The sequence below is a fragment of the Sorex fumeus genome, unplaced genomic scaffold (genome assembly GCF_029834395.1).
Source record: "Sorex fumeus unplaced genomic scaffold, SorFum_2.1 ptg000045l, whole genome shotgun sequence".
NCBI lineage: Eukaryota > Metazoa > Chordata > Mammalia > Eulipotyphla > Soricidae > Sorex > Sorex fumeus.
In genome coordinates this window covers 15,939,405-15,957,591 of record NW_026606102.1, presented here as the reverse complement: position 1 = coordinate 15,957,591, position 18,187 = coordinate 15,939,405, and the positions used below count along the sequence as shown (strand labels likewise).

At 40.2% G+C, this 18,187-nt stretch overlaps 1 protein-coding gene across 1 annotated transcript in view; it reads left to right on the top strand.

Annotated features, from left to right (window-relative positions):
* CUNH1orf185 (chromosome unknown C1orf185 homolog) overlaps nucleotides 1–18,187 on the top strand; it is a 50,411-nt gene that overhangs the window by 23,291 nt on the left and 8,933 nt on the right. The window contains exon 3 of the mRNA XM_056122221.1: nucleotides 4,287–4,422. Within this exon, the coding sequence (XP_055978196.1) occupies nucleotides 4,287–4,422 (136 nt within the window). The remainder of the gene's footprint in view (nucleotides 1–4,286; nucleotides 4,423–18,187) is intronic.

The window sequence follows — 18,187 nt, the reverse complement described above, 5'->3', positions numbered from 1 at the left end:
ATCTGCTATGGTAACTCTAAAAGATGAAATTATAACCAGCATTATTTTTAAGTCATTTAGAATGATTGTTAGAAACTACATTTTCTTATAAGTTTAGCTATTTTCAGTCAGCTATAGTTTTATTTTTGTGTGTGTCATTATTTTTAAGGCTTTATTTCTCAAAACTATTTGTACTTGCATGGATAAAGATCACAGATACTTTTCTCTTGTGAGTCATTAGGTTCTTCTGCTTATCATTTTTTGGGGGTGGGATGTACCCCATGTTGCTCAGGGCTGACTTTTGGCACTGTACTCAAGAGTTCATTCCTGGTGGGGCTTGTAGGACCATACATGGTGACAGGGATCAAACAAGGGTCAGCTGCATATAAGGCAAGCACCTCACCCTTTGTACTACCATTCTGACCCAATCTTCTATGTATTTCTTACCATGTTTATTACTAAACATAAAACTGGCTAATAAATTTTATTTAATTTCATTTTCTATTAAGAAGTTTATGCTAAGACTAATATTAAGGTCAATTGATTATCTCACAACCAGAAATAAGGATAAAAAGCCTTGTCTTGAATCTTCAAACTGGATATGTTAACTTTGCATAATAAGTAGCTTGAGACCCAATGATTCCACAGCTTGGTATCTACTCCAAGAATGTGAAAACATTAAATTCAAAAGACTTTGTGCATGTCTGGGCTTATTATAGCACTGATCACAATAGCCAAGACATGTCAATATCACTTATGTCCAACAATAGATGAATAGAATAAGAAGTTGCAGTAGATATACATTTTGATATACATATGCAGTTATAAGAAGAAATCTTGCAATTCACTTAAATTTGGATGGAACTGAAGAGCATCATGTTAAGGGAAATAAGTGAGAGGTAGAAGAATAAACATAATATTATCTAACTCATCTGTGGTATATGTTGCAACAAAATAAGAAAATAGTAATATGGATGATAGCACACCTTTGGTCTTTAATTGTAGAACTGGTATTATAAAGAGCTAGGGTTATTTTATTTTTTTCTATTGCATTCATTCACCCAGAGCAGTCAGGGAAACCTGAGCTGATGACTCACTCCAGGAGTGAGCCCAGAAATCCAAAAGTACCATATATGTGCACTATGACTTGACCTAATTACTCAGTCCAAGAGAGCACCAAGATTTTTTTTACAATCAAGGATGTTTATTTCATATTGTTTAGAGTCATAGAAACTGAAAAACAACTCAATTATCTAACAGAAACAAACTGGTTAGGTGACCTATTAGAGCACCCATAAAATAACACCCATACATTGCGGAATATGAGTTGGGATATAGGCAAGGGCTTGGAGAGCACCAAGATTTTACATTTCCATTGGCATAAAGGAAATACAAGAGAACTGATCCACAAAACTGAGTTTGAGAGGGAGAAGTGTTGAAAAGGAAGGGCATTGGGAACCTTGGGAGAAGGAGGTGGGTATACTGTGATGGCTGTGTTGTTGTAATTACATACATGGGAAGCCATCATTACCAATGTTGTAAATCATAGCGCTTAAATTGCACACCGCTGACCTGGTTTTGATCCTGGCATCTCATATGGTCTCTTGAGCCCACTAAGACTGATCCCTGAGTACAGAGCCAAGAGTAATCCCTGAGCATAGCCAATGTGCCTCAAAACAAGACAAAACAAAACAAAATTCCTATCTGCCATTCTAATGTGCTAGATTAACAGAGGTCACAAGAACAGAATCAAACATTGTGCAGGCTTCTAGTACTGCTACAGGGTAAAATAGACAAACTGTTTTTAAAGAATGTGTTTCAGTTTGATCTTTCTCAAGTCTCAGTAAGAAACCTGCATGTGAAGTTTTAAATTGGGCCTGTTTTGCTATTGGAATAGCTAGACACACACAGATGGGACAAAGTATTAGATCAGTGGTTTTATTCTATTTTTTTAATGAATGAATACTGCTATTTATTCAGCCACTGATTAGCTGATTGAATTGGGCATGAACTCCACCTTACTTTTTGTTTTCATTTTTTTTTTTATAAATTAATCACCGTGAGAGCAGTTACAAAGCTTTCGGGTTTAAGTCTCAGTCATACAATGAAACACCTGTCCCTTCAACCAGTGCCCATTCTCCACCTCCAAAAACCCCAGTATATCCCCCTCCCACACCCTCCCCCTAGCCTGTGGGGCAGATGATTTCCACATTACTCTCTCTCTACTTTGATTACACTCAATATTTTGACATCAGAACTCCATTATTATTTGGGATTTTACCTCAACAGTAATCTGCTGAAAAGGCAACAGTAGACAATTTGTTTTCTATTGCTGGTTATGAATAACATATGATGTCACGTGGCTGCAGTAGTGGCTGCGCAATTTTGAAATTCTGAAATTTTAACACTTAAATCTGGAGGAATTTCTGCCAAAACCTGCTGGGTTCTGAGATTTGTTCCTGAGTCTCTTGGATCATGGCCTTTAAGCAGCTTGATTAAGAGCCAGAAAGGCTGTTCATGGGCAGTGACTCGGGGTCTCATTGGGACGGGGAGGAAAGGGCTGTCTCCACCCTCATCCTGTGAGGCCCCACGTGTCTCGTCACTGCGGGGATGAACCTGATTGTCCAGTGGCCTCTAGAGGATGGCAGCCACCAGGCCACCAGGGGGAACAGGCCAAGGTATGAAACCTATTCCCACCTGTGTTGGCCCAGCGCCAGTAACCTACTGCAGGGACTGGACACAATTCTGCCAAAAGCCGCTGGGTTTCAAGATTTGTTTCTGAGTCTCTGGGATCATGGCCATTAAGCAGCTTGATCAGGAGCCAGAAAGGCCGTTTGTGGGCGGCAAATTAGGGTCTCATTGGGACAGGGAGGAAAGGACTTGCTCCACCACCACCTGGTGAGGCCCCACGTGCCATGTCACTGTGGGTCCAAACCTGACTGTCCAATGGCCTCTGGCGGATGGCAGCCACCAAGCCACCAAGGGGAAGAAGGTGGAGTACAGCACCCTTTCCCCCTTGGGGTGGCCCGGCAATAGTAACCTACTGCTGGAACAGGACGTATTTTTGCCAAAAGCCAGTAACCTGAAAGCCACTGGGTTTCAAGATTTGTTTCTGAGTCTCTGGGATCATAGTTATTAGGCAGCTTGGTCAGTAGCCAGAGAGGCCATTCATGGGTCTCGTTGGGATGGGGAGGAAAGGGCCGGCTCCACCCCCACCCCGTGAGACCCCATGTGTCTCGTCACTATGGGCCCAAACCTGACTGTCCAGTGGCCTCTAGAGGATGATGGCCACCGGGCCGCCAGGGGGAACAGGCCAAGGCACAAAACCTATTGCTATCTGGGGTGACCCAACACCGGTAACCTTCTGCAAGGATCAGACACATTTCTGCCAAAAGCCACTGGGTTTCAAGATTTGTTTTTGAGTCTCTGGGATCATGGCCATTAAGCAGCTTAATCAGAAGCCAGAGAGGCCATTCGTGGGTAGTGACTTGAGATCTCGTTGGGATGGGGAGGAAAAGGCCGGCTCCACCCCCATTCTGTGAGGCACTGCATGTCTTGTTACTGCAGGCCCAAACCTGACTGTCCAAAGTCCTCTGGAGGATGGCGGCCACCGAGCCGCCGGGGGAGCAGGCGGAGGGACAGCACCCTTTCCCCCCTGGAGTGGCCCGGCAACATTGACCTACTGCTGGAACAGGACGCATTTTTGCCAAAAGCCATTGGGTTCCGAGATTTGTTTCTGAGTTTCTGGGATCATGGCTATTAATCAGCTTGATCAGGAGCCAGAGAGGCCATGCCTCCAATTATATAGCTGAGCCTGAGGTGGTTCGTGGGTGTGTCTCCCACATACCTAACTTTTGGCCGTTTACTTTCTTGGTAAACTTTGCCCCAAGTTTTGGGGTCTGGCCAAAGGCACAGCAGCAATTTTGGAGTATATGAAAGTCTGACGGCCCATCAGGCTGCTGATGCACTCGCCTCACAGGTACAGATTGACCTGCTGGCGGCACCATACCCCCAGATCAGTGGTTTTTAACTGCTGAGAGTTATTCTTTGGTTATTGAAAGCAACTATTTTCAGTAAAGTGCAGCCTAATGTATATACATAAAAAGAAGGAGCTTGACTTACATTCTATGAATAAAATAGGTGTAAAAAAATTCACAGCATATGAGAAAGGAATCTGTAAATTAGGCTTTTATCAGAATAAATATGTTGCTTAATTCATTAAGCCCATATGTGGAAATACTGAACAGTTTTAATTTATTCCTAATATAATTCATATTTAATAGTAGACTCTCTTAAATATTTTTTAGAGAAATATTTCAAAATCCTGTATGTAAAGAAGTCGATGAGAGATGGAAGCAAAGGCCACCAAAGGCAAAGTTGAAATCTCAGTCAAAGTGTGTTTTTATTTCTCGAAATTTTCATACAGGAACATCCCAGTTACAGGTAGAGTAATATTTTATAACAATCTTCTTAACTTTTTCTGGACTGCATGCCATTAGCATTGTTGCCTTTAAAATTTAAGTACTGGTGTCCATTATTGTTTCTTAATTTGAAGAATGAAACATGGAGATAAGTGGTTAGAGTTTATACAGGAAACTGAAAAACTAAATGAAAGTATGCCTTTGTACACTTGCTTCTCTATATGTCAACCTAAGAACCTATGTCCTGTGTAGTAGTGTTGTTATAGTGATGAAGAGAAATGATACAGAAAAATAGAGAGAAAAATTCCAGGCTTAACTGAGGAAAGAAATTTGAAGGTGAGTATACTCAGATAACGAGGAGGACTAGGAGTGAATCAAGGACAGGAAGGAGGGTCTTGGGGACTTTGCTGGTAATGAAGATGCAGTGATTTTGTTTATCAAACCACGAAAGTTAATTCTGCTTGTATCCATATTACTTAAATGACTAGGTTAAAAATAAAAATTTAAATATACTGCAATAATCTGATAGCCTCAAATCAAAATTAAATATAGTTTGACAAGAATTTATTAAGTCTTACTTGTGTTCTGAGCTTTAGGCTGCCCTTATAGTGACTACCTTTGAGATGCGAGTATAGTGTAAATGAAAAAGCAGATTTATAATTAACTTTTATTTTTTTGTGGTGTCAAATAGGTGAAACCAAGAAGAGGGCTATAAAGATAGTACAGGGGATTTGGCATTTGGCTTGCATGTGGTTGAACTCCCCATTGGATTCCAGCACTGCATATGGTCCCCCAACCACAAGTGAGCCCCTAAGCACAGAGTCAGGAGTAGCCCCTGAATGCTGCTCTGTGTCACAACCTCCCCCCACAAAGAGAGATAGACGAGTATACATCAAAAACTATGATTTAGCTAAACAAGAAGTGTGTTTTTAGTGTGGTGGTTAGGTTCTTGGAAACTGCAACTTTAAACAAACTGACTTATTATGAGTCCTATTTTGGCAATGCTGATTGATATAAATAAGAGTTTACTGCACACCCCTCTTGTTACAAAAACAAAACCAAAAAATTACCTCTGAACACATGATATTAAAGAATAATTTGTAATCATTCAACCATTTCTCTCCCAGCCAGTTTACTCTTTACTCCAATTCAGTGACAGGTGACCAGAACCTATACTGGAAGATCAGTGCATGAGAAGGAAGCCACCCTGAATAAAATGCCCATCCATCACAGGAAGCACTTACACATGCACCAATACACAGCATGGGACAATTTTGACACTTGAGTGAACATACTGTATGCCTCTGGATGTGGGAGAAAGCCAGAGAAGCTGAAGGAAACCTACATAGGCATAGGGAGAACATGTAAACTCTAGCCAGACATGGCCTTCCCTAATCCTGGGGTCAGTTTTCCCCCATCAACATGATAACAAAATGAAACCATGTTATTCAAGGACCTGTTGGATTGTAGTGGTCTTAAGGAATTCTAGATAAATAGTATCACTGACTAAAGAAAATTTTTCATTATACATCTTGAACCTTGGATCCAAGTTCAATTCAGTTCAGTTCATTCATTTGTTTAGCAAACATTTCCTAAGTGCCCTAACTAAGGCAGCACAAGTTTTGTCTTAGAGGTTACATAAACAAATCTGAGTCCAGACCTAGAGGAGCCCTTAGTTAGTAGAGAAGAAGAATATATAAACTAGAAATTGTAACAGTGTTTTAAGAGTGCAAAATTGAAGAGATGCAGACAAGGTAGCATAAAATGAAGGAAGAAGAAGGCATTTAAAATTGTCTTTTAAATTATTTTTTTCATTGAATCACAGTGATATATACAGTTACAAAGTTGTCCATGATTGGGTTTCAGTCATATAATGTTCCAACATCTGTCGCTTTAACCGTGTATATTTCTCACCACCAATGTCCCCAGTTTCCCTCCTGTCCAAGCCCTGCCTCTCTCTCCTTCTCTTTCCCTTTCTCTCTTCCTCCTCTCTCTCTTTCTCTCTGTGTATGTGTGTATGTGTCTGTCTCTGTCTCCTTTTCCTTTTCCTTTTGGACATTTTGATTTGCAATATAGATAACTGCAAGTTTATCGGGTGTATTCCTTTACCTACTTCAACACTCAGCTCCTAACCAAAGTGATTATTTCCAACTATTATTGTCATACTGGTCCCTTCTCTATCCTGACTGCCCTTTGCCCCCATACTCTGGCCCTTGTTTTTTCTGATCTTGAATATTAGTCTCATACCACTTTTTTATAGATCCCACAAATGAATGCAGTAATTCTATAGCTGTCCCTCTCCTTCTGACTCATTTCATTCAGCATGATACTCTCCATGTCCATACATTTCTAAGTAAATTTCATGACCTAATTTTTCTTAATGGCTGTGTAGTGTTCCAAATTGGGTTTTGAGAAATAAAAGAGCTTTCATAAAAGTAAAAATAACAAAGGGCATTTTACGTTCAAAGAAAGGCTGACAAGTATGAAAATAAGAGTAACGTGCAGCAAAAGAAAAAATGTTACAAACTTGTAAGAGGATTAAAAAACTATGACAAAACTATGGGTTTATGTAATATAGGACTAGGGCTAGGCTTTATTACCTTATTTTGTTTATGTTTATTTATTTTTGGTCTTGCCATGCCAGGTATCAAATTCTGAATTCACATATGCAAAACATGTACTTGACCTCTGGGTCATACCCCAGCCCTAGGAGTTGGGCTTGGTTTTAAATCTTTGACTGTGAGATATAACATACATTACAAAAAAAATACACACAATTTTTTTTCCCTTTATTTTATTTTATTTTATTTATTTTTTTATTTTTTTTTCCCTTTATTTTATTTTATTTTTTTTAAAGTTGTAGATTTACAATTTTTTGTGCTTTGGTTTCAATTATACAATGATCAGATACCCATCCCTCCACCAGTGCCCATTTTCCACCACCATGGATAATATCCCTCCCACCCCCATCCCCCCATCCCCCCTGTCTCTGTGGCAGGGCAATCCCCTGTGTTCTCTCTCTCCTTTTGGGTGTTGTGGTCTGCAAAAGAGGCATTGAGTGGCAAACATGTTCAGTCCATAGTCTACTTTCTACATGCATCTCCCCTTCTGGGAGGATCCTCCAAACATCCTTTATTTGGTGCTCCCTTCTCTATCTGAACAGCCCTTTCCTCTAGGATACCCGGCTGGCCTCTAAGTTATGGAGTAATCCTCCTGCTGCTGATCTCAGCTATTCTTGGGTATTAATCTCATACTTTGTTACTTTATATCCCCCAGATGAATGCAATCTTTCTATGTCTATCCCTCTCTTTCTGACTCATTTCGCTTAGCATGATACTTTCCATATTGTACCACTTGTATGTAAATTTCATGAATTCATCTTTTCTAAGAGCTACATAGTACTCCATTGTGTAGATGTACCAAAGTTTCTTTAACCAGTCATCTGTTCTTGGGCATTCAGGTTTCTTCCAGTTTCTGGCTATTGTAAAGAGTGCTGCAATGAACAAACAAGTGCAGATGTCACTTCTACTATACATTTTTGCCTCTCTGGGATATATTCCCAGGAGTGGTATTGCTGGGTCAAATGGGAGCTCAATTTCTAATTTTTTGAGAATCGTCCATACTGTTTTCCAGAAGGGCTGAACCAGTGGACATTCCCACCAACAGTGAAGGAGTGTCCCTTTCTCGCCACATCCACGCCAGCATCGGTTGCTTTTGTTCTTTTGAATGTGGGCCAGTCTCTGAGGTGTGAGATGGTATCTCATTGTGGTTTTGATCTGCATCTCCCTGATGATTAATGATGTAGAGCATTTTCTCATGTGCTTTTTTGCCATTCGGATTTCTTCTTTGAGAAAGTTTCTGTTCATTTCATTGCCCCATTTTTGGATGGGGTTGGATGTTTTCTTCTTGTGGAGTTTAACCAGTATTTTGTATATCCTGGATATCAACCCCTTGTCAGATGTGTATTCGGTGAATATCCTTTCCCATTCTGTAGACTGTCTTTGTATTTTGGTCACTGTTTCTTTGGAGGCGCAGAAGCTTCTTAGTTTAAGATAGTCCCATTTATCTATCTCTGTTTTCACTTGCTCGGCCAGTGGCGTGGCATCTTTGAAGATGCCATTAGCTTCAATGTCATGGAGTGTTTTGCCAACTTTATCTTCAATGTACCTTATGGTTTCTGGTCTGATGTTGAGGTCTTTAATCCATTTTGATCTTACTTTTGTACATGGTGTTAGGCAGAGTTCTGAGCCTATTTTTTTGCATGTAGCCGTCCAGTGATGCCAACACAATTTATTAAAGAGGCTTTCCTTACTCCACTTCACATTACTTGCACCTTTATCAAAGATTAGATGAGCATATGATTGAGGAGAGATGTCAGTGTATTCAACCCTGTTCCATTGGTCTGCAGTTCTGCCTTTGTTCCAGTACCATGCTGTTTTAATTATTACTGCTTTGTAGTACAGTTTGAAGTTCGGGAGGTTGATTCCTCCCATTTTCTTTTTCCCAAGAATTGCTTTAGCTATTCGTGGGGGCTTATTGTTCCATATAAATTTCAAGAGTGTTTGCTCCATTTCTTTGAAGAATGTCATGGGTATCCTTATAGGGATTGCATTGAATTTATACAAAATACACACAATTTAAGGAGTGATTTTTGAAGACTCACTGTCCAGAATAATAGAATATTACTGCTATCTTTGAGGTGTCCCAGTCCTCTCATCCAACATGCCAGTCCTGTGCTGGAGAAATCCCTATTATGAAATTGCAGTTAGCCACTTTCTTGCTTTGACTTAGTTTTATTATTTATTTGTTTATTTATTTATTTTTGCTTTTTGGGTCACACCTGGCAATGCACAGGATTTACTCCTGGCTCTGCACTCAGGAATTACTCCTGGCAGTGCTCAGGGGACAGTATGCCATATGGAATGCTGGGAACCAAACTCGGGTCAGCCATGTGCAAGGCAAACGCCCTACTTAGTTATTTTTTTTTTACCGTCTAAGTTATATAGCATCTTGAACAATGAATTCTGAAAATTTGAATTTCTTCCCCCCGTTTTTATTTGGGGCCTACACCCAGTACCAAAGTAGGCCTCACTCAGGGCTATGTGTTCCAAGTGTTAGTCCTGGCAGAATTTGTGGGGAATCATATGTAGTGCCAGGAATCAAACTGAGATCTGTCACATGCAAGAAAAGTGCCTTAACCCCTGCACTATATCTGGCCCTAAACTATGCTATTTTTACTTCATGTCTAATATATCCTTTCCTTTTTTGTACAATATTTCATTTCTGAAATTCATCAATTTGGTTTATATACTTACAGATCATTATTTTTAATAACATATGATTTTCCATGATGCGAATATATATTTTTATGTTACAGATTTTTGGATTGGCTTTATGATTTGTTTGTTTGGGGGCCATACATATCTGAGGTAACTTGGGAGGATCCTCCTTACTACACGAGGAGTAGCCCCCAACTACTGACATATGTGGCCCCCAAACCTCCAAGGTGCTTGGAAGTCTCTCCCAGCAGTGCTCAGAATGACCATGCAGTGCCAGGGATAGATCTAAGACTCCTACATTAAAAGTATGCATGCCAGCCCTTTGAGCCATCTGCTTCACCCATGGTGGTCTTCTTTTCTTTTCTTTTTTCCTTTTCTTTTCTTTATTTTGAAGAAATAACTACAGGGAGTATACATACACATGGAATTATGGTGGTGTGTGTGTTCAATGTGTCTAGATAAATTAAAAATTGTTTACAAAGTACCTGTTTCAATATATATTCTCTTAAGACCTGTATGTGCTAGATTGCTCCATATGTTTTAGAAATGGGTAAATTTTTTTTTCCTTTTTTTTTTTATTTTTATTTTTTTTTTTCCATTTTTTCCCCTTTATTTTATTTTATTTTTTTTTAAGTTGTAGATTTACAATTTTTTTGTGCTTTGGTTTCAATTATACAATGATCAGATACCCATCCCTCCACCAGTGCCCATTTTCCACCACCATGGATAATATCCCTCCCACCCCCATCCCTCCATCCCCCCTGTCTCTGTGGCAGGGCAATCCCCTGTGTTCTCTCTCTCCGTTTGGGTGTTGTGGTCTGCAAAAGAGGCATTGAGTGGCAAACATGTTCAGTCCATAGTCTACTTTCGACATGCATCTCCCCTCCTGGGAGGATCCTCCAAACATCCTTTATTTGGTGCTCCCTTCTCTATCTGAACAGCCCTTTCCTCTAGGATACCCGGCTGGCCTCTAAGTTATGGAGTAATCCTCCTGGTGCTGATCTCAGCTATTCTTGGGTATTAATCTCATACTTTGTTACTTTATATCCCCCAGATGAATGCAATCTTTCTATGTCTATCCCTCTCTTTCTGACTCATTTCGCTTAGCATGATACTTTCCATATTGTACCACTTGTATGTAAATTTCATGACTTCATCTTTTCTAAGAGCTACATAGTACTCCAAGAAATGGGTAAATTTTTAACAACTTTTTCACAACCTGATGATGCATCTCACTTGTCTTTTCTTAGGATATTTCAATCTTTTAAAAAAAAACAGTTTTAGGTTCAAAGCAAAATTGAGTAAGTGTACAGAGTTCTCATATACTCCTTGCTTGCACACACTGTTCAACCTCCCCTACTATCATTATCCTGCACCAAAGTAATACATTTGTTTCAACAGATGGATCTGCCTTGAGACACCATTAACTTCCTGGTGTTATACTTTCTGTTTTGACATACATATATGTATGTCTTTACTTACACTGTTGCGTGTGTGTGTGTGTGTGTGTGTGTGTGAGAGAGAGAGAGAGAGAGAGAGAGAGAGAGAGAGAGAGAGAGAGAGAGAGAGAAAGAGATATGTGTTCATCATTAAAAAGCTTCTTATTTACCTGTTTATTTCTGTCCTGGCACTCACTGATCGATGTACTATTTTCGTAGTTTTGCCTTTTTCAGTCACACACTTGAGGTTATATAGTATATGTGTTTATGGTTCACTTATAAAGGTAAAGGTAAAGGCCCTCCTGTTGTTCGTCGATTTGCTCGAGCGGGCCCAGTAACGTCTCCATTGGAGACTTTGTTGTTACTGTGTCTGGCATATCGAATATGTCACGGGGAGCTTGCCAGGCTCTGCCGTGCGGGAGAGATACTCTCGGTAGCTTGCCGGGCTCTCCGAGAGGGGCAGAGGAATCGAGCTCCGGTCGGCCATGTTGGCTGCGTGCAAGGCAAACGCCCTACCGCTGTGCTATCGCTCCAGCCCTTATGGTTCACTTATATCTTTTAATTACTTTTAACTAATATCTTTTAATTACTTGATAGCTCGTTTCTTTTTAGTATTGAATAATATTCCATGGAATGGATGATCTACAAGTTAATAGTCTCTCTACTTAAGAACATCAAGAACAGCTTCCAAGTCTTGACAGTTACAAATACAAAAGTGCAATAAACACTATACGCAGATTTTTGTGGAGAGGGAGAGTATATTTTCAACTGCTTTGAATAAATACCAAGGAGAAAGATTTCTGATTGAATGTTAAGTATTTCGTTTTGCAAGAAACTGCCAAACTGTCTGCCAAAATGACTATCATTTGTATTCTCACCAGCAATGAACCAGAGTTCTTATTATTCAACATCCTACCAGATTTGACATTGCCAGTGTTTTATATTTTGGCTATTATAAAGGTATATTTGCCTTTAATATAACTATTATATTATAATGGCAAATATAGGTGTCATTTTGTTGTTTTAATTTGTAACTCCCTAAAGACATATAATATTGAACATCTTTTTGTATGTTTGTCATCTCTATGTTTTCTTTGGTGAGGTGTCTATTCAGATCACTAGCTCATTTTAGAAATCAGATTGTTGAGACCAGAGCAACACTACAGCCAGTAGAGCATTTGACTAGCATGCAGTTGATTCAGGTCTGATCCCTGGTGCCACATATGATCTCTTAAGCCCACTAGGAGTGATCCCCGAGTGCAGAGCCAGAAATAAACCCTGAGCATTGCCAGATATGGCCCCCAAACAAAACAAAACAAAACTAAAACAAAACAAAAACAGGTTGTAAATTTTCTTATTGTTGAATCTCAAGATTTGTTCAAATATTTTCAATAACAGACTTTTATTAGGTACATCTTTTGCAAATATTTTACAGTCTATAACTTGTCTTTTTATTCTTTTGCTGTACTTTGCTATAGCTTATTCACTTACTATCTCACTAAAACTTTAATTTGTATTTTACTTTTAAAACAATCAGATTGCTTTAGAAAAGAATTGTCTTTTCTTTTTCAAGCCTGGTGATGCAATACTGCTTGGGCCCTGTGGAGGTGGTGGTGGGAGGGGGGTCACCCTGGAGATGTTTGGAGGCATCTGGGGCTGCTCTTGGAGGTATCCAGGGGATCTTGAGATGTCAAGAATTGAACCTGGATGCAGGTAGGCATGCACTTTAACCCTTTGAACTCTAGATCTTGCCTATGATTATCTTTTCTAAAGTTCATTCATTAGCCATTTTTTCATATGCAAAATGCCCTTTCAAGTCTTTTACTTCTTTTCCTGTTTTGTTCTGGGGTCACACACAGTAATGCTCAGTACTTATTCCTAGCTCTGCACTCCAGGGATCACTCCTGGTGGTGCTTGAGACACAAAATGCAGTGCTCAGGCCAGCTGTGTGCAAGGCAAGCATCTTATGCTTTGGCTGCCTCCCCCTTTTAATATTGAATAAATATTAAAGCACTGTAGCACTGTCCTCCCATTGTTCATCAATTTTCTAGAGCGGGCACCAGTAATATCTCACAACAAATTGTGATATTTGTTGTTACTGTTTTTGGCATATCAAATATGTCACGGGCAGCTTGCCAGGATTTGCCGTTCAGGCAGAAATCCCTCCAGACTTAATTGTTAAAATTTTGGAATTCCAAAATCGCACGGCCACTACTGCAGCCATGCGACATCATATGTTATTCATAACCAGCAGTAGAAAACAAATTGTCCACTGTTGCCTTTTCAGCAGATCTGAGTATTGGGGTAAAATCTCAAATAATAATGGTGGGTCTGGTGTCAAAATATTGAATGTGATAAAAAAAAAAAAAAGTAAGGTGGAGTTCATGCAAGCTTGCCAGGCTCTCCAAGAGGGACAGAGGAATCGAACCCAGGTCAACTACGTGCAAAGCAAACGTCCTACCTGCTGTGCTATTGCTCCAGCCCCCCCCCTTTTTTATGTAGGAGTACTGCTATTTATTCAGCCACTAGTTAGCTGATTGAATTGTGCATGAACTCCACCTTACATCTTTTTTTAAATTTTTTATAATTTTATTTATTGAATCACCTTGAGAGCAGTTACAAAGCTTTTGAGTCTAAGTCTTGGTCATACAGTGAAACACCCATACCTTCACCAGTACCCATTCTCCACCCCCAACAACCCCAGTATATCCCTATCCCACACCCTCCCCCTACCTGTGGGGAACATGATTTCCACATTACTCTCTCTCTACTTTGATCACATTCAATATTTTGACACCAGACCCACCATTATTATCTGGAGCGATAGCACAGCAGGTAGGGCGTCTGCCTTGCACACAGCCAACATGGCCGACCCGAGTTCGATTCCTCCGCCCCTCTCGGAGAGCCCGGCAAGCTACCGAGAGTATTCGATATGCCAAACACAGTAACAACAAAGTCTCCAATGGAGACATTACTGGGCCTGCTTGAGCAAATCGACGATCAACGGGAGGGCCTTTACCTTTACCTTTACCTTACTTTTACTTTACCCCAACACTCAGATCTGCTGAAAAGGCAACAGTGGACAATTTGTTTTCTATTGCTGGTTATGAATAACATATGATGTCACAAGGCTGCAGTAGTGGCCGTGCGATTTTGAAATTCCAAAATTTTAACAATTAAATCTGGAGGGATTTCTGCCAAAACCTGCAACCCAAGGTTTGCTGCTGAGTCTCTTGGATCATGGCCGTTAAGCAGCTTGATCAGGAAGCAGAGAGGCCGTTCGTGGGCAATGACTTGGGGTCTCGTTGGAGTGGGGAGGACAGAACCGGCTCCACCCCCATCCCAGGAGGCCCTGTGTGTCTCGTCACTGTGGGACCAAATCTGACTGTTCAATGGCCTCTGAAGGATGACAGCCACCGAACCGCCAGGGGGAAGCAGGCGGAGGGACAACACCTTTCTCTCCTGGGTTGACCCAGCGACAGTAACCTACTGCGGGGTCCGGATGCATTTCTGCCAAAAGCCGCTGGGTTTCGAGATTTGTTTCTGAGTTTCTGGGATCATGGCCATTAAGCAGTTCAATCAGGAACCAGAGAGGCCATGCCTCCAATTATATAGCTGAGCCCGAGGTGGTTTGTGGGTGTGTTTCCCACATACCTAACTTTTGTCCGTTTACTTTCTTGGTAAACTTTGCCCCAAGTTTTTGGGGTCTGGCCAAAGACACAGCAGCAATTTTGGAGTATCTGGAAGTCTGAAGGTGCCATCAGGCTGCTGATGCACTCACCTCACAGGTACAGATTGACCTCCTGGCGGCACCATACCCCCAAGCTCCAGCCCTTTTAATGATAATAATCTTTATTATTTTTATTACATCTAACTTAAAAACATTTAAGATTATTTATTTTGAATATGTACTTCAAAATACCCGTTGTATTAATGTTGGTAACTTCATCCATTTAATGGCTTTTACTATTTTATGGCATGTTTTGATGAAAAAATATGTTTAAAATTTTTTAAAATCTAATTTCACAGCCCCTTCCCTTATATGATATAATATTTTCTTCCCTGCTCTAGTCATAAAGATACCCTCCTATGTAGTTTTCTAAAAGATTTTTATAGTTCTGACCACTTAGGTATTTCTTAATTTTTGTTGCTGAAGTAACAAGTTTTCAAGAGTGTGAATGTTTATTTACGAGGTGCAATGTTATCATGTCACACCCACCACCAAAGTTTCTCTATTCCTCCACTTCCATCCATAAATTCCCTTCCAGTCCACCTACCTTCACTCTCCTTGGTAATCTGTTCTGTTGTCTTTGCCTATGGGCTTGTTTTCACTGACATTGCTTAGTCCGGAGGCTTCCAAATTCACTTGCCTACTGCACCATTTGCAGAATAAAACCAGTTAGCACCATTCCCTGGCAATCTTCTGTCTTTAAGCAGATCAACAAAAGCATCTCTGAATTGCATTTAAGGCTGCTGTGAACCCCCACTGGATTATCCCAGCACACCTCACCCACTAAGGGAAATACTGGTCTAGTCCCTTGCTTTGTTTATTTGTGTGCCACATATTCAAGAGAGATCACCAGGCCTTTAATCAACTTACTATTGATTTACATGAGGCTGGAGAGGTAGCACAAGTCTGACCAGGTTAGATTCCCCTCAGCCTGAATGAGCATCCTATATTGTCCTCTGGTGCTGGAGCAATAGCACCACGGGTAGGGCTTTTGCCTTTTATGTGGCCAACCCGGGTTCGATTCCTCTGCCCCTCTTCGAGAGCCCAACAGCTACCGAGAGTATCCTGTCTGCACAGCAAAGCCTAGCAAGCTACCCATGACGTATTCGATATGCTAAAAACAGTAACAAGTCTCACAATGGAGATGTTACTGGTGCCTGCTTGAGCAAAAATCGATGAGCAACAGGAGAATAGTGCTACAGTGCAGTGCTATTGTCCCCTGAGCACTAACAGGAACAACTCCTGAGTGTAGAGCCACGAGTAACCCCTGAGCAACACTGGGTGTTGCTACATCTCTAGATCCATCCATGTAGCAGCCAATTGCATTATTTTATCTTTTCTGATAGCCAAGTAATAGTCCATTGTGTATATGTACTATAATTTCTTTATCCAGTTGTCTGTTCTTGGGCGCTTAGTTTGTTTCCAATTTTTGGCTATTGTTGATAGTGCTGCAGTGAACATAGAGTTACAAATGTCTTTTCTCCATTGTGTTTTTAGACTCTTCAGATATATTCCAAGAAGTGGAATTATTGGATCAAATGACAACTCAATTCTTAGTTTTTTGAGTAAAGTTCATATTGTTTTCCAGGAAAGTTGGACCAGTAAACATTCCCATCAGTAGTAGATGAGGGAACCTTTTTCCCACACATCCATGCCAACATTAGTTATTCTTGTTCTTTTTATTTGTATGTTGGATTTGTTTTTGGAACCAGATTAAAAAATTATCACTGATGGGGATAGAGAGATAGTACAGCAGAAAGGGTGCTTGCCTTGCCTGTGGCTGACGTGGGTTCATACCTGGCATCCTATATGGTCCCCAGTACACCACCAGGAGTAATTCCTTAGTGCAGAGCGCTAAGCATTGATGGTGTAGCCCAAAACCAAACAAATATATAACTGCTAAGACTGGTATTAATGCACTTACTGATTATTTTTTCTGATTATTATTATTTATAAGTTTTGTGGTTTCACATATTACATTCAAGTCTTTTCATTCACTTTGAATTAATTTTAGTGTATAATGTAAAATGGTAGTACAATTTCATTCTTTTGCATATGGCTGTCCAATTTATATAACATCTTTATTGAACAAACTGTCATTTCCATATTGTATATTGTCTCTTTTATCATAAATTAATTGATCATATATATCATGATTTTTCCCTAGGCTTCCTATTATTTTTAGTTTGGGCAGTAAATATAAGGCTTCTCTAAATATTATTATGCTTTTAATCAACAAAAATCTTCATTTTTCATGGGGAAAATACCTGAGCATGGAATTGGTAAAGATTGGTTAGAAAGGTATAAAGTGCCATAATGAGAAACTGACAAAAATTTTTCAAAGTGGTTAAAACATTTCACTCCCATAAGCAATAAGCAAGAGTTTCAGTTGTTCTACACCTTTACAAAAGTTGGCTTAACAGTATTTTATATTTTAGCTGTTTCAAAGGGTTTAAAGTTATATTTCATTATGTTTTATTGTTCTTTTTAAATTTATATTTCTCTGGTATCTAAAGATGTTGAAAGTACAGACGATCATTTTTGTCTTCCTTCGGTGTGGCAGCCTAGTTCATCCTTGAGATTTTATCGGCCTCTCCTTTCTCATCCTTCTCAATGTTGCCATATTGGTGATGCTTTCAGGGTCAGGGGAATGAGACCCATTGTAATTACTGGTTTTGGCATATCAAATACACAACAGATAGCTTGCGAGTCTCTGCCATGTGGGTGGAATACTCTCGGTAGCTTGCCAGGCTCTCCAAGAGGGATAGAGGCTTTTGGGGTGGCCTCTAATCTCCCTTGTAGGTGTTACCATGGTTAAAACCATATTTGAACCATATGGTACGGCAATTCTGGAGGATGGGTATTTAGTGTCTTATAATGTGTCATGTGGCCGCTTCACGGCTGCGCGGGTCCAGAAAGCGTCCTGGAGCGTGGGGGCGGCTGGGTAGTGGAGGTAGTGGAGGACATCTTTGGTCTGACCGAGACAAGAAGGCACCAATCTCATCATGCTGTTTTCGACGCTGGAGAAGAATTGTTCCTCGGAACATGCGATAAAAGAGGTGTCGGAGGCGTCGGTGTCCTTGTCAACATGAACTTGGCCATGAGCATTGATTCATTCGAATGCCTACCAACCCGAATCAGACGTTTACATTTGAATAGATGTGGCTCACTGCCAGCAGTTTCTATCTTCGTTGTCTACAAACCAAGATCCAATTATGATGAAGGAGAAATTGAGAAATTCTACATGGAGCTGGAGAAGTTCTATAAAGAAGACCATACCTTCTATAAGATCATTGTCGGTAATTTTAATGCCAAGATAGGACCGAGAAGATCAGCCTA